This window comes from Colletotrichum paranaense, assembly GCF_030867605.1.
Source record: "Colletotrichum paranaense strain IMI 384185 chromosome Unknown Scaffold_1.1, whole genome shotgun sequence".
NCBI lineage: Eukaryota > Fungi > Ascomycota > Sordariomycetes > Glomerellales > Glomerellaceae > Colletotrichum > Colletotrichum paranaense.
This window is the reverse complement of record NW_026848959.1, coordinates 4,060,711-4,076,285: the sequence shown is the minus strand read 5'-3', so window position 1 is coordinate 4,076,285 and position 15,575 is coordinate 4,060,711. Positions and strand designations below refer to the sequence as shown.

General features: G+C 55.4%; 4 protein-coding genes across 4 annotated transcripts; 2 read left to right on the top strand and 2 right to left on the bottom strand.

Moving 5' to 3' along the window:
* Positions 1-427: 427 nt before the first annotated feature.
* CPAR01_01413 (uncharacterized protein) lies at positions 428-3,616 on the top strand (the record flags this gene model as incomplete). Its single annotated transcript, XM_060485702.1, has 3 exons — positions 428-590; positions 814-1,102; positions 1,159-3,616. 3 exons carry the CDS (start codon positions 428-430, stop codon positions 3,614-3,616), a joined length of 2,910 nt encoding a protein of 969 aa, XP_060356559.1.
* Positions 3,617-5,643: 2,027 nt separating this feature from the next.
* Positions 5,644-9,335, bottom strand: CPAR01_01412 (WD domain-containing protein; the record flags this gene model as incomplete). Its single annotated transcript, XM_060485701.1, has 2 exons — positions 5,644-9,201; positions 9,318-9,335. The coding sequence occupies 2 exons, from the start codon at positions 9,333-9,335 to the stop codon at positions 5,644-5,646; spliced, it is 3,576 nt and encodes a 1,191-aa protein (XP_060356558.1).
* An 826-nt stretch (positions 9,336-10,161) lies between these two features.
* Positions 10,162-11,190, bottom strand: CPAR01_01411 (SUR7 protein; the record flags this gene model as incomplete). The annotated part of the gene is made up of 1 exon (XM_060485700.1): positions 10,162-11,190. The coding sequence occupies one exon, from the start codon at positions 11,188-11,190 to the stop codon at positions 10,162-10,164; it is 1,029 nt and encodes a 342-aa protein (XP_060356557.1).
* A 991-nt stretch (positions 11,191-12,181) lies between these two features.
* CPAR01_01410 (uncharacterized protein) lies at positions 12,182-12,775 on the top strand (the record flags this gene model as incomplete). Its single annotated transcript, XM_060485699.1, has 2 exons — positions 12,182-12,434; positions 12,513-12,775. 2 exons carry the CDS (start codon positions 12,182-12,184, stop codon positions 12,773-12,775), a joined length of 516 nt encoding a protein of 171 aa, XP_060356556.1.
* Between the last annotated feature and the right edge of the window lie 2,800 nt (positions 12,776-15,575).

The window sequence follows — 15,575 nt, the reverse complement described above, 5'->3', positions numbered from 1 at the left end:
GCTCGAGATTCGGGAGATTATGACGGGAAGATCATGGCTACAGGCTCCCCACAAAAGCTCGGCTTGGTGGTGGGAGGACTGCTCTTACTGTTTGTCGGGAGGGGGTTCACGGCGCAGGTTTGGTGGTCCGATGGTCCTGCTTTGGAGGTTGAAGGGTGAGGTTGAGGTAGGCACAGACCGACTTGGCCGTCACCGATAATGGAAGCTAAGGTTCCTCGGCTGGCGGGTTCACTGATAAAGCGTCAGGCGGGCACCCGCACCTATCTTGCGCCTTGGGGTATCTAGGAACCTCCATTCCAGTACGCTGTGCCTGCTGTAGCCGCTGTCAGTGTAACAGTGTCCCGGTCTTGTAGCACTGGATCGACTTGCCGGCGAAACAGCGGCCCGGGAGTTTAAGCGATGGTTTAGCGAGGGGAGGCCTGAAAGCATGGGGAGGCAGGGGGGGTTAGCTCGGCAGATCTGGGTCATTACAGACGTGGGGACGGGGAATGTTAGCGCCTGCTGCTCGATAGGTTTCGTGCTACCCTTCTTCCAGTACTGGTCGTACAGCTCCCGGCCCAATCAACCAACGCCAAACCACGACAGCGACGGTAGGACATTGCGTCACATGCCGACCAGCCCTCCGAACATAAAGAAAGACACAACCTATCGATCGAAGCGGGAGAACATTCGAAGCACCAACGAAGCAACCCGACGAACACGCCCCCCCTTCCAGTCACATGCAGAGCACCCGCTGGATATTTCTTTGATTGCGCAGAAACCCCCTTTAGGCGAGCGATTACGACGACTATGACTTCTTCGTCTTGGAGATAGTCGCAGGCGCCTCTAAAAGTCTCGTCGATGCACCGAGTTTCACCGCCGCACTCCTGCAAATGGAGATGTCATTCCGCTTTCCCTTTCCCGTCAACGACCCGCGAATGCATCGCGAGGAGGAACTAACGCTGGCGAGAGTCGCTTCTCAGCGAGGCGCCAATGGGCCTTCTCCCCTGGGCACGCCCTTGCCACTTGAGGCGCGAAAGGAGGCCTCTACCGAACCCGCGACACCGTCCCCCTTGCCGACGACGAAGAGGAAATGGGTATTCGCCGACCCTGTAGCATTTAGGTGAGCTCTCCTATCCCCCGACTTTGAGACAAGCCCGCGTGCTGATAGTCTCCAAGATACCTAGAAAGCGATCCGGCGGTTACGGTCCTCGAGCGACGAGGAATCTTACAGGGATACGAGTTATACTTGGTCGAACAATGGGCATGTTCGCGGAAATCGCCAACGCTGGTTATTGTCACGTACACGGGTGACCCGAAGCATCAGGTCGTTGTTGGGGTGCTGGCCGTCCCTGCGGACGAGAGCGTATGGTCCGACCGCTTGCGATTCTACTTCAAGGCCATCCATCAGTACCATGCTCGGCCGAAGGAAACGCCGTTGGGCGACGTGATGGTCACGAATCTCAGCAGCTTTCCCTCAGCTCTGACAGTTATCCCCGTACCCGAGGGCGATATACGCACCCATCGTCAGGCCTTCATCGTCAACGAGAACCTCAAGCGACTAGGATGCTCTGGCCGATCTGGCATGAATCTTTCAGACCCCACACCTGCAACCCAGGCCAAATTTTACCAGCTCTACAGGACAAGCGAGAAGGTTCCCTTTACCCAGTCGGCAGTGGAGCTCGTCAAATTGTGCCAAGTCTCTCTATTCATGTTTGGGAAACTGGACATGGAATACATTGACGGTTTACTTTGCGACAAGACTGAAGAGTCTATCGGAAATTGGTGGACAGAGATTGGAGCCGAGTGTTACAATGTTGAGCCCACAGACGGTATCTTGGGTCCAACGACAACGGCAGCCCTGCTTGGACTACTGATGGGCGCCAGGAACCGACTGCACTACTATGGCGCACCTGTGTCCAAGGACGTTTTTGACATTGAAAGCACAAAAAGGGGCATTGGGTACTTCCAGAAGGCGTACAAGCTTGAGCGGACGAGACGTCTGGATCGTCCGACAATACTCAAGCTTCATTCTGTTACGGCAAAAGCTGCTGCCGGTGAGGGCTGGGGCGTGCAGAAGGCAGTCAAGTCCACCGTCGCCGAAATCGGCGGGAAAAGGGGCGAGCTCGTCATCGGCATGGTCGGCGGGAAAGACAAGGCCGGCATAGCTGATATTGAGACGGTAGACATTGACAAGTTCATTGCCCTTGCGTACGGCGAGCGCGCAAAATGGCTCTGGTACGGAAAGCCCAGGAGAGCAGTGCTGGAACTACAAGAGAAACCGACAGACGTGGCGCAGCCACTTTTCGGAAAGGATGAGGTTGCACCGCCGTCTAGCAAACGAACACAATCATTGCCGCTGGAAGAAGAGCTTCAGAGACAAAAGGAAGAATCGCCTGGTGTTTACTCAACCCCGGCGCCTGCCTCAGCTGTTAGTGTGGTTGAAGGATCGGGAGAGAAAGACGCGCTTAGAAAGACAGTCTTTAAATCGGTTGCTGGCAGAGTCAGTGATGCCAAATCTGGTCTCGGGCGCATAAAAGACGTTGTTGGTACCGGCCTGAGAGGTCACGCGAGTCGGCCTAGTAGAGACGACTTTGGTGAGAATGGCTACCACAGCGCTCCCGGCATCTCGGCTTTGGCGCAGTCTTCGGCAACGTTGTCGTCTCCGGTCATGGTTGGTAGGGCCTTCACGTGGAAAAACAAGCCGGAGGAGTACCTGAATGCCTTTAAGAAAGAGGCAGAAGCTGCTCAGGATTTGAGGGAATCATCACAGGAGCTTGAGAAGGTTCCCATGATTGCCAAGCCTACGCGCGAGGGGTCAGACCCAAGCTCGACACATGTCGAGGCGGAGAAATTCTCAACACCTCCTAATGGTCCAGTCAAAGACGAGCCTGATCGGATACAAACATCGGTGGCTGGATCTGTGGTTGATGAGGCCGATCTCCAAGGTCCTTTTGAAGCAGAACGAACCAGCAACACGGCCGTCAGCTTCCTCCAGCGGCGACATAGTGTCGCCGTCTCCAGACTCAGGTATAAGCATCCCTTGAACGAAGCCCGCTGGCCTCGACGGCTGTCATTTGGAGACGCCGAAGAAGCGGTTCTCAGATGGGAGGAGATCACCGAGCTCTATGACGACAAGCACTTCTCTACCGCCGATGCGCTGCAGCAGCAGGCCAGCCTGGCCGAGTTCGCTCGAAGCCTGTACGATTCCATCGCCACCATCAAGCGCGAGGTCAACCCCTGGGTCGAGTCAAAGGTCAAGGCCGTAGACGCCCTCGACGAGCACTACGGCCGCGAGCAAGAGGACTTGCAAGCCCTCTACTACCAGCTCAGCGAAGCCTACCACCGCGTCAAGCAGAGCTCGACGGAGCTCATTGCCGAAGAGCGCGCACACATCACCGAGGCCATTAAGGAGGTCGAGGTCCTCGTGGCACGACTCGAGTATGAAATCAACGGGCTCGTGAGCAAGGTGGACGACGTTGAGGATGGCGTCAGGCTATTTGAGAGACAGGTCGAGGACGTGGAGAAGCGCGCCGAGGAGCTCAAGGCGACGCTTGAGACGGAGAGCTGGGCGCACTGGTTCGTCCGAACGCTGACGGGTATCGGTACGGGGCCGAATATTACGAGGGGCTCGTAAGGTGAACGACTAGATCTTTAGCAAGAGCAAGAAGAAGAAGAGAAAGAAGGAGAAGAGACAGAGATATGGTGGTCTTTGGGCTGCATAGCGTGGTTCGTTTTTCATTTTGGCTCGCATCGGGAAAAATACCCAGCAAGGACTTTTTTTCTGGCATCTTTATATTGCGGGATATCTATCAGATGCTGTATATTTAGGCGCAGGATGACATATAATCGCCGGTTCGAGGTTTACTGTGCTACTAGGGAAATATCAACAATGTGTCTGTCACGTGCCTGTTGTGAGGCTTGGTGTGCCTCCCTCTGGGGGGGTTAAAATCGCAGTGAAGAAAACACTTTGACATCTCCGCACAGCCAATGGAGGAGACAATCCAAAGCTAGGATGAATTCTAGAAGGGATGATTAGTATAGCAATTCTAAGGCTACTTCTCTTGCCCACAGACAAGACTTTGGACCGGATGGCCGTCTCCTCCATCTGAACCCCGGTGCAGTAAGATGGCGTCTGCATCACTGCCTTGCTTCCGTGTCAGATAGCCTTTGAGGACGTTGAGCACCAGAGCTCATGCCTATCAGATGATCGAGCACGATGCCCATCTGATTCCTCAGCTGATGCAAGTGTCAACATACGAGGGTATGCCCAAGAGCGTTGAGACTGAAAGCCATGTGGAAATGGACCTGCGTTCGTTAGCCGCACCTATGAAGCCCGCAATAGTAAGGAAATGGGGGCAGGAGACGGAATTTCCAAGCGCTCTCCTAAAGTTTGGCTACCGAGGACACCTCTCGTGCCTTGTTAGACTCGGCCCTCTTGTCGGCAATCTGTGTGATACTTCCGTAATCTGTGGGGTCTTTCCGTCGAGATCTTGTTGTTCTTACGCAAATTTTTGCGCTTTCTGATATCTAGTTGCCTGGAGCATCCAGACAGTCCCAATTATGGAGGTTCCCTCCTGCCACTTTTCCCGCATCATTTGACTTCATTGATGCTGACATCGTAAAGAAACACGAGGTCCGCAGATGGGAGGCGGGCCATGATGGCGTTGTGGATGTCAAGAACACAGATCTCATGCAACTAGGGATTATGACAACTTACCAAGATAGGCTCTAAAGATGAAAGAATCTGTGACTATCAAAAATTGAAGATGTGAGAGATGCCCCTGAATTGAACCAAGGCCTGGTGAGGGGGTTTGGTTGTGGATATTATGGGGGCCATACATCATGTCGAAAATGGATACCATCACTTCCAGAGCGACAAAGAGAAGAACACGTCGTCCACTTTGTCGCTCTCTTCGTCTTCTCTGACAACCCAGAGTTAATGTGCTGCAGCTCATCATAATGCTGTGTGATAATACAACCTGGCGGACATACTAGTTACGGCTGGAATTGGCATCACGAAACGGCACTACACGACAGTAATCTTCGTCATGCACCCATATATATTTGTACGAATATTCAGGATCTAGAATGAAGTAGAATAAGACAATAAGGCATGGAAATGGGTGCTCAGCCCTTGAAAGGCTTCGTGGTATCTCTGCTCGCTCAGTACGCCACAGCAGCTCTCATTATCACGCGTGCGAAACACCTCAATGACTCACTCCAGAGACCTTTTGCCACGAAATGCAAACAATTACTAACACACAGGTAGTCCTATTAGCCATCGACTGACGGCTGGCCCCGAGCCTAGGTAGAAGAGCATGTAAGCTGAGTGTGCCCGTATCTTGGATGCTCGGCGAAAGGAGGGGAAGGGAAGCTGTCGTCATCATCGAATAGACTGAACTGGCCTGAGGACGCAGGGTTTGTAGGATAAACTCTTTGCCTACTACCTTACTTAATGATAGCTGTGGCCTCTATTGTCGTCCTTGACAATATGAGTCTGTGGTGACGCACTCAAGACTCACTACATAAGTCCCTGCGGTGAAAAAAGGCTTCAGTATAGCTTCATTATATCAGTCCCATCATCTACTTCATCTCTATTTTTTCTAGCCATGTAATGTCCCCTCGCTCAAGCCCCTCTTTTTGTTTCCGTTTTCAGACCCCTCAAGACCTCCAATCCCAAACCTCCAGCCCAACACCGCCGACAGCAACCTTGCCATCCCCAATAATCTCAACGTCGCCGGCGTCCGCGACGCCGCTATACTCGTCCGCCAGCAACGTGACCTCCTCCACCCCCTCGCGCCACCCGAGCCGCCACATCTTGACCCGCTGGTCATTACTGGCCGTCACAAAGTCCACCTGGCCTCCTCGTTCCCCGAGGACCATGAGACCGTTGATGGCCGTCGCGTGCGCTTTCCTAACCCCGGCTCTCGTCACGGGCTCGAAACCGCCGTCAATCTCGTTATCAGCGTCGCTGCTGCTTCGCGAAACGAGCGTGACGATGCCCAACGCGTTGTCGTCGCCGCCGGTAAGGACCACAACCCTGTCATCAGACGTGTAATGGACATCGAGGGCCTTGATGCTACTCTGGTGAATCCGCTCCGTGTGCCGCAGGATGTACTCGGACCCCTGAGACCGCCAGACAGCAAGACACCCGTCCGTCGCGGCCGTAATGACATCAAACACGCCGTCCCGGACCCGGAGGTGCCGCGCTTGCGTCAGGCAGGCACCGGTGTACTGGCCCTTGAAGAGTAACTCGAAGCCTTGGCCGGGTGTATACCGGTACGTCTTGACAAACGAGTTGGAAAAGGCCATGGTGACGGCGACGCTGCCTTTCTCTTCCTTGTCCAGCGCCACGACGTCGAAGCTTGTGATCCGAAGGTCCCCGTCCTCGCTCTTATCCGCAAACACTGCCTCGCGCATCAACCCCAACCCCCTATCGCCGAGATCGCACGCACGCCAGGCCATGAACTCCTCGTTTCCGCTGCAGCTGAAGAGCAGGTCCTCGCCGAGCCACTTGAGGGACTGTAACCCTGCGGTATGAACCTTGACGACCTTGACGCAGCGCAGCTCCCGTCTTTCATCAGGCGAAGCACCGCCGGCCGTGGTGTACTCCCAGATGCGAATCGAAGTGTCCTCAGAGCCGGTGGCGATGTAGCGACGAGATCCAGAGTTGCTAGAGTGCCCCGAGTACGCGATGGCGCGGACCTCGCGGCCGTGGGACCCGCGCTTGAGGGTGCGGTGGTGGGTTGCGGCGACGGAGGGGCTGTGCTGGGTGTAGACTCCCAGGGTGGCGGCTTTGTTGAAGACGAAGCGCATGCCGTGGTCTCGGTCTCCGTCCCTGTTGCTGTTTTGGTGGCCTTGCCGGGTGTAGGCAAAGGCGCGGTGCGCGCCGCCGCAATCGACGCGGAGAATCTCCTCGTGCCGCGTCTCGTTCCACACGATGAAGTTCTTACTGCGGAAACCGCAGAGGATCAGGTCGCCGCTGCCAGACAGCCATGCGTCTTCGAGGTTCGGCACCGCTGCGGGCGCGGTCTCGTGGCGCAGGTGGATGCCGGAGGCGGAGGTCTCGTAGACGCGATAGTTTCCGTCGCGGCTCGTCGTGATGATGTGAGATGCCGCCGCCGCTGCAGACGTAGCAGATGAGGTGGGGAAGACGTTGATGGATGTGATTGCGTCGCCGGAGCGACGGTCCGGTGCCGGAAATGGGATGAGCTGCTGCTCACCCTCCGCGCGGCGAAATACGGACACGTAGCCGTGGCGCGAGCCGAGGACGAGGAGGTCATTGACCTGGCAGGCGGCCGTGACGACGAACCTGCTGTCGAGCTCGGGGACGGGCACCATGGAAGTTACGGTCGAGGCGTCGAGGTCGAGCGTGAGGATCTGCATGGCGTCCCCGCTGCCCAGCATGGTGACGAGGAACTCGAGCTTCTTGTCCGATGCCCCCGCATCCTCTGCCGAAAATTTCCGCAGGGGGAATATATCTGCTACTTTACCGGGCACCGTACCGACTTGCTGGATAGTCGAGTCGCGGTAGAGTAGAATCTTCTTGTTGGCCGTGCCTATCAGCGCCAGGCCCGGGGCCGGGCTCTTGAAGCTCGTGCAGGCGTTCAGGGCGCGCATCGTCTCCCCATCGGTCCCGATCTGTGTCCACGTGAGTTCCGGTCCAAAGGAGCCGACGAGGAGACGGCCGGTGGTGCTCGTCGCGACGATGGTGTCCTCGTGGACGAACGCGAAACGTTGAAAGGCCTCTTTTGTTTCCAAGGGGATCGCGTGGTCGGGGTTTCGCGGGGCCAGCTTGCTGACCACGTCCCGCATCACCAAAGTCTGCAGCTCGCTCGGCAGTTCTCGCAGCTTAGATGCCGTTGTGTTGCTGCTGCTTCTGTCGCTATCGCTGCCGCTAGCAACGCAGGAACGTTCCAAGAAGAGATTAATCTTACTGTCCGCGCCGCCCGTGGCGACCAGAACCTGCCCGTTAGCCTTCTCCGTGATGGCGGTAGCCCAGATGTGTTTCCCGTCGTGGCGGGCATACGTCTCCCTATACGTGATGCTCGCAGCCACGACGGGCGCCTCGCCACCCTTGACCGCGGCGGCCGTCTTTGCTCTCCGCCGCCAGGCCTCGAGGTCGACGTCCAGAGACCAGGCTTGCAGCGTAGAGTCCTCGCCAAAAGAGTACACCGTCGCGGGACGACCCTCCGCCAGCTCGTCGAGGCCTCCCAGAGGGAACCTGACGTGCCAGATGCGCGAGATGTGGCCCATGACCATGGCCAGTGGCGCGCTGAAGGCAACTTGTGTTGTTGTGAGATCTGTGGCAGCGGCAGCAGTAGCAGGGGCGGCAGACGAAGAACCTCCGAAGCCAGTCTCCCTAGCCTCGCCAAAGGCGTCATACTGCAAACGCGGCGAGCCCGGTCTCTCCGTGATATCCCAGATGCGAATCGTCCGGTCATCACTGCAACTCGCGAGCAGCCTCGCCGTGCACCCTCCGCCGAGGTCGATCTCACGCGAGATATCGACGCCAAAGATGGAGCCCTCGTGGCCCGTGAAGACGAAGAGGACCTCGCACCAAGACTTGCTCCCGTCCTCTTCAGCGGCAGTTGCGGCTCCATCGCTGGAGAAGTGGCACTTCCAGACAATAATCTCGCCAAAGACCGTGCCGCCGGCCACGAGTACAGAGGTCTTTGACAGCCACGTCAGGTTCGCCGAGTACAGGATCGGCCGGGACGGCGACACGATGCGACCGAACGAGACCGTTTTCCCATCACTCCCCACAGAGAATTCGAGGACTTCGTTGTGCGCCGTGATGAGCACGCCGCGGTCCGGGTCCTCAGGGCAAATGACGCCGTCGTAGATCCAGTCCGGCGCCTTGGCCTCGATAATCTCTACCGGTGTCGTCGCCACCACGGCCTCACCCTCACCACCGCCACCGAGGATGAGCTCTTCGATGACGGCAGCAGAAACGACGGTGACGGCTCGGTTCCCCCAGAGCAGCACATGCCGCCGCGAGCCATGCCCTGCAGCGGCAGCAGCAACATGAATACCGTGAATGGGCTGGGCGTGGAAAATCCCCAGCTGGCACCGCAGCCGGCCCTCGCCATCGTACACCTTCAGCTCCGTGTCCTCGCCGGCGAGCAGGTACGTCTCGCCATCCCTGGCGTTGAAGAAGCTGAGGCCGGTGACGGGGGTGAAGTAGTGATCCCTCTGCAGGGGTCCGGCTACGAATTGCTGTTTCCCATTTCGTTAGCTCAAGGTACATATTTCTCACTCCCCATCTTCCTGTATGAGAAAGAGGCAATATGTGAATGCTATTTTAAGAGGCTAGGAGGGCATGGATTACTAACTGCATGGCGACGGTTCATGAGGAGAAAGAGCGGGCAGCCGTTCGAAGACTGGCCTGCCCAAGTCGGGTAATATCTGACTCTCTGTGCGTCTTCACTTGGCTAAGGAGAATAAAAAGTCTCACTAGAGGGGTTGTCCTAGCGTTTAGAAAAAGCGAGAGGTTTGAATCCTGATGCAGTGCGTTTCTTGTGAATGGTGGTTGCCTAAGGTCTCAGGAGCATGATGCCAGTCTTTTGCGGCTGAGCTTAGCTGAGCTGGTTGCATTAAAGGTCCTTCCTCCGGTCAGCACTTGATGGTGGTTAGGATGTAATGTGGTGGATCGAGTCATCGTCCACCCCTCTGCTGATTTTGGTGGAGTTTTTTCACTTTGGTGATTTTTTTCTGTGAGAAATTTCGAGGTGTTCCTTTAACAGTGTCAATACACCCCAAATTGCACGTTGTTTGGGATTTGCCCACCATCTCAGATGCAAGTCACGATTCAATCGTAGAATATGCTCTCTCATATGAAACCTACACATTTCGCTTTGAGAAAATTTTGTAAAACTCTAGTTTGTTTTTTGTAATTGCTCTTTAAGCATGTTGGAATTCTATAAACAATAAAGCCTGGATGGGGGTATCTCCAATCCCGAGCAGTCCACTAAAGCAATCAACTGTCGTCATCCCCCCTGACGATCATCTTCGTCCAGAGCTACTAAACATTCATATCCACCTCCGTGCGTGTCCGTCGTTCTCATGATAGTGAGCCGTTACCCAACGCCAACAATGCTGAAAATCAAAAGTGCTGCCAAATCAAACGGCTTCCCTCGTACAAAAGATTACCACACCGTGAACTCTCAAATGCTAAACTTAAGAGCGGTGGGAGTAAGGCTCGTAAGCAGTGTCACCACGGGCACCGCTGGCGTAGCGGGGAGCACCGTACTGGGTAGCCTGCTGCTGCTTGTAGTAGCCGTTTTCCTCGTGAATGGGCTGGTAGCTGCTGGACTGGGGAAGAAGCTTCTCGCCATCACTGTTGCGCTTGCGGTCCTTGCGGGTGTGGCTGGGAGCGCAGCAGCAGATGGTGAACATCCAGAAGAAGCCGGCGCCAAGAGCGAGAGCGGCAGAGATCCAGATGAGGGCGAGGAAGCTGTTGTTGAAGCCGGCAGAGACACCGTAGTACTTGGCAGTACCCTCAACAGCGCCAACGACAATGACAGACATGGCAGTGGAGAGAGCGGCGGAAGCGCAAACGGCGACGGAAGCGAGAGATGCGACGAGGAAGGTGATGCAGGACATGACACGAGTGCAGTTGGCGAAGATGCCGAAGACGATCTCGAGACCCAGGGCGATGAAGGCGATGATGTAGGCAACCTGAGTCCACTTGGTAGCGGTCTTGAAGGCGGAGAGGGCAGTGGTAACCTCATCAGGAAGCTCGATCTTGCGGCCGGCAGCAGTGCCAATGGTCTCGAGGGTGGAGGTGTTCAGGTAAGATGAAGCCCAGTCGAACTTGGCCTTGGTGCAGGTCTTGTCGCCGTTGGTGTCGGTGGTGCAGTAACCCCAGAGAGCGATGTCGTAGAGGTTGTCGAGGCCAAGGTCGGCAGCGGTGATGTTACTGGTCTGAGTGGTGGAGGAGTCGGTGGCAGCCTTGGTGATGGCGTTGTCACCATCGCCGGTGAGAAGAGCGCGGTCGTGGTACTTTCCAAAGTTGACTGCCTTGACGTCCCTTGAGACTATACTTGATACGGAAGCAGGGTTGATCTCGAGATCGGTGAGGTTGACGCGGAACATGTAAAGGTCCTTGTTGGAAACACCGCCGAGAGCAGCAACCAGCAGGAAGATCATGGAACCAACGCTGAGGATGAATGGCAGAGCCACGCAGATAACACGGCCGACACCCATTTTTTCTGTGTTATTGAAGATTGTTGTATAAGAGTTTAGAGTTGTAGTTATTTGCAGTAGGCCGACTTCGGTAAGTGGGTCGTCGGCTTGTCGTCAACGAGTGTAACTAGGAAAGCAACGATCGTTGGTAGGTGAGTGGTGTGTGTATGTAAAGAGGGAGAGAGGAAGAAAAGGGAAGATGGGAAGCCCTTTTTGAGAGTAGTGTGTATGCGAGAGAGAGGCAAACGGATGTGAGTGTGATGAGTGTTAGAAGTAGGAGGCTGACACAGACGGACGAGCGTTGATGTTTATAAAACCGTAGGAAGAGGGTGCAGGAGCGCAGGTGCAGGCTTGGAAGTGCCGTTACGTATTTTTGCGTAAGGCACAGTACGGCAAGGAAGGCGCAGGGCGGGCAGGTTGGGGCACTTGCACTTTGCTTTGCTTTGCTTGGGGGTGTGGGCAGGCCGCAGTGGGTGGGAGGTGGGCAGTGGGCACCGTGGGAAGCGGAACATGGACAGGGACGCGGACGTGGCGCAGTACCGCGAAGTCGCGAACAGTGAACACGGCACCAGCTTTTTTTTGGTGGAGATGGGACGGCTACCACCACTGTGCTCCGTACAATAGGACAGTGTGTGATTAGGTAAGGCAGCTATTCACTTTTCTTCAAGCCTCCGCAGTAGGTATTGGCACACACAGCAGCAGTAAGGCAAAGATTGCGTTGCTGACGGGCTGCACAGTAGCGGGCCACGACTCAGCCCCCGGCTTTACTAGGAACACCCATGACCCTGGAGAATCCCTCGACCGAGCAACGGCGTCGACAGGACAGCCAGACCCCAGGCTGCCAAATAGCAGACGGGAGCCGAGCTGTAAACCAACGAGGTGCGGGAGCGCTGCTATGCTGTGCTGTGCTAAGTATTCTGTGGCTCTCCTCTCCTCCACTCTTTTCTCCGAGCCTCTTTCTTGACGTGTGGTGGTCCTGGTGGTGGTGTTTTTTTCGTCCTCTTCCTCCCACATGCCGTGCAAAAACACTGTATCGAACGCGACTCTCGAATCATCACCCATGTCCGCACATGTCCGCAAGGCATTCACGCATTCAAACTTGCCGTCTTGGCCTTTGACGATGGAAATGACCGATGCAGCACCTTCCAAACACTGCTATGTGTCCGCTCCAGAAGCTCTGCTACTACTCTATTCTTTCTGTCAGGACACAGACATTGAAGCCAGCCGGGGAACAAGATGGGGAAGGCCTGGAATTAGGAATAAAGGTACGGATAGATGCTGACAGCCTGACAGGGATGTCCATCCGTAGGGCAGCGTGAGCAGGTACCATGGTGACGCCACAGGCGAGTACCTCTCTGGCTATGCTGCCTGCGCACGGGTACCTTCTGACACTGGCGTCAAACCTTGCTCACCTTCACCTGTCGAGCCCGGGATTCTGTTCCCTCGAGATCCTGCTGCCTCGGCTTCACCAGATTGCTTCAACAGATTCACCTTCAAAATGATCAATGACTTCTCCAAGAGATATGCGGACTTGAGATGTTTCGAACCATATGCATGCCAATCGTCATCATTGAAAGGACGGGATGCGATGCCGGCCAGTCTATGAGTTGGGCTTGGGATGACTTCCATTCGGACTAGGAAGTAACAAGTCCAATCTCACCGTACAGCAAAAGCCGCCGCAGATTGATTGAATGTAGAGCCGGGCCAAGAGCCAGGCCAAGAAACCATGGAGCTGAGCTTAGAATATGCTATTGTAGAGATACCTACCTAGGCCGAAAGAAGATAGACTACCTCAAAGACTCAAGTGAGGACGGCGTGGTAAAGCCGATATGTGTGTGACTGATTGTTATTCCCGAACAGCGAAAGGTCTTCGGGAAGTTGGAACGTTGCCACTTTGTGTGCTTTGCTTCTCTCATCCCGTCGTACGCGTCCATGGCCTCGTACCTCTCATCCGTCCTTGGCTTTTTGTGGCCGGTCGGACTCGTGGAAGGTCGGAAAAAGATGAGATGGAACGGCGCACCAAGCATCATCATCGCACACTGTGATCACTGTATACTGTCGTGTACAGAGCTTCACACAGAGTTTGGAGAAACATGAACCCCCGGCCAGGCCAACCTCCCAAATCCCATGAAGAAACATGGGAATGAGTGGTCCCTGTCTGATATCACCATCCTTGGGGAACAGCCGATCGCTGGTGTGTTGCTTGAGGGATAGGTAAACTAGAGGCGACTAGAGCAAGAAACAAAACAGGTCCAACATGCTCAATGTGCTCATCAGAGTCGCATCTACATCAACGATTTGCCTTGATCGGCAGCCCGTCTCGTTGTCTGACACGTCCCAAGCTTGCTAGTTTGGGCTCCATCCGTCCACGCAATTAAAGTGGTCCAGGGGTTCGTCATCCTGCGGAGGCTCAGCTCTGTTTTCTTTTGCTCTTCCTTCTCACAAGTTCACAAGTGCGGGAGAGAGAGAATTACGGCAGCACAAAAGGGGCCTAGTGTAGTTTTGTAACACTTTGCACTGCAGCACTTGGCACCGGATTATTCAATGCCCACGTTCCGAATTCTTCTTTTTGCCATACCTAGGTCTACTCTGTACCTTGCTGCGCATTTACGAATACCGCCAGCCCAGCATCATGGGCATTTCGACGGCCCCCTGTACGGATATTCGTAGTCAGCTCAGCCCCACGGGACGTGCTTGGTAACAACCGGCTATCGAGTTCGAGCTAGGCTGGCTGGCTGGGCTGGGTGAGGTGGTATTAATGATGGTGGCTGGTCATCTTTTCGGGCTTCGCCAGATCGCCCACTTAGAAGTTGAGACCCGCTTCCCATTCCCCCCAATTCCCACTAGCACCAGCCGGAGGCGGAATGGAACCCTCTTTTTCTGTGTGTGTCTCTCTCAGCTAATTTTAGAAACATCCTCCCGTCTCTTTTCTTCTTCCCTTCCCACAATTCGTCCAACACCGCCCAACTGCCAACCAAACGGGCCACCAACGCCCGGGTCCAACAACCACATTCCGGTCGTCGGCGCCGAATCACGCATCGCGAGGCTCAGTTCCAATACGGGGCCCTCCCGAGGGCCTTGTGGCTCCATGCTCTCTCAATTTTTTAAGGTTGCCGAGCTTTTTCTCGAACAGCCTAACAAAGCGACCTTGAATCCATCGTCATTGGCTGGTCACGACCTCTCGACCCGTGACGAAGCCATCACCGCCACCATTGTCCAGCGCAAACTCCAGGAACAGGGCCCGAACCCATAGATTAGCTCCCGTGCCGTCCTCGCCTACCTCGGCGAGAAAGCAAAGAAACATGAATCCACTCGACCACCTTATCAATATACACTATCAACCTCCGATGCATGCTGCGCGGCGGTGACATCTAGCCTGTATCCTAAAGAGGGGCCGTTGATGGCTTTTGACCAAAACCCGATTCCCTGGCCCCGCCAGCGATGTCGAGTCTCTTTACCAGTTGTGGGCTCGCAGCACCTCTCAGCCTTTTGCTGATTTGACAGCTCCCGCAAAGTACGCAGTACGTACGACTCGACCGCGAACACCATCGTGGCTCGGCTACACCAAGCTCTACCTTTGCATCTCGGCGTGGAGCTTGTGCTCGCTAGAGGCTAGAGCTCGAATTTTGGCTCATGGGGCTTGTGGAGAGACGAACTCTGGCCGCTGCAGCTTTGCGTTGGTTCGTCGCATTATCTGAATCTCGTCATCGTTGTTACTGCACTGCTGCACTTGGCAAAGAGATATGCCCAACAGACCCATTCCTGCCCCATGTCGTGTAAGTTGTTCTTTTCTGCCATGCTTCTTTGGTGTTTTGTTTGCTTCCTTATTTGGCAGTACTTGGACTATTAGTCGCATCTCAGGCCTTGGCTGCAACGCTGCCCGTCGAGGAGCTAATACCCAGATGCCCATTGCCATGCTGCCCCGCGTACGGAGTACATCCCGGGAAACAGAAGTGCGATCAAACCTCGAATTTTTCTCCGTCCCCCACTCACCTCACGCCGCGACTGCAAGAGCCTCGAACGACGTTTTCGAAAAAGTTCAACTCGAGTCGAGATCCGTTTCAGCGGCGAGAGCGAGATTTCGAGAGACCCTGAATCCCAGGCAGGGACAAGTCCGGCAGGGGAGGGGCCTGCAATAGCGGTCCCCCAGATATAGGACCACCAACCACGCAACCTTCTTTTGGCCGACTTCCGAGTCCATCCTGATAAATAAGACAGCCACCAAGAATCAGAGCTGGTTTGACGGTTCGGGGGTCCATGTCCGGCGGGGCCAGACACCAATGCCCCTCCCTCCCGAAGGCGGCGATGCCGGCTTGACGCGCGGTGCACGGCGGCGGCATTACAAGACATCTCACCATCCGCATGAACTCGCTCTCGCGCGGCCGGCTTGGTGGCGTATTCATACC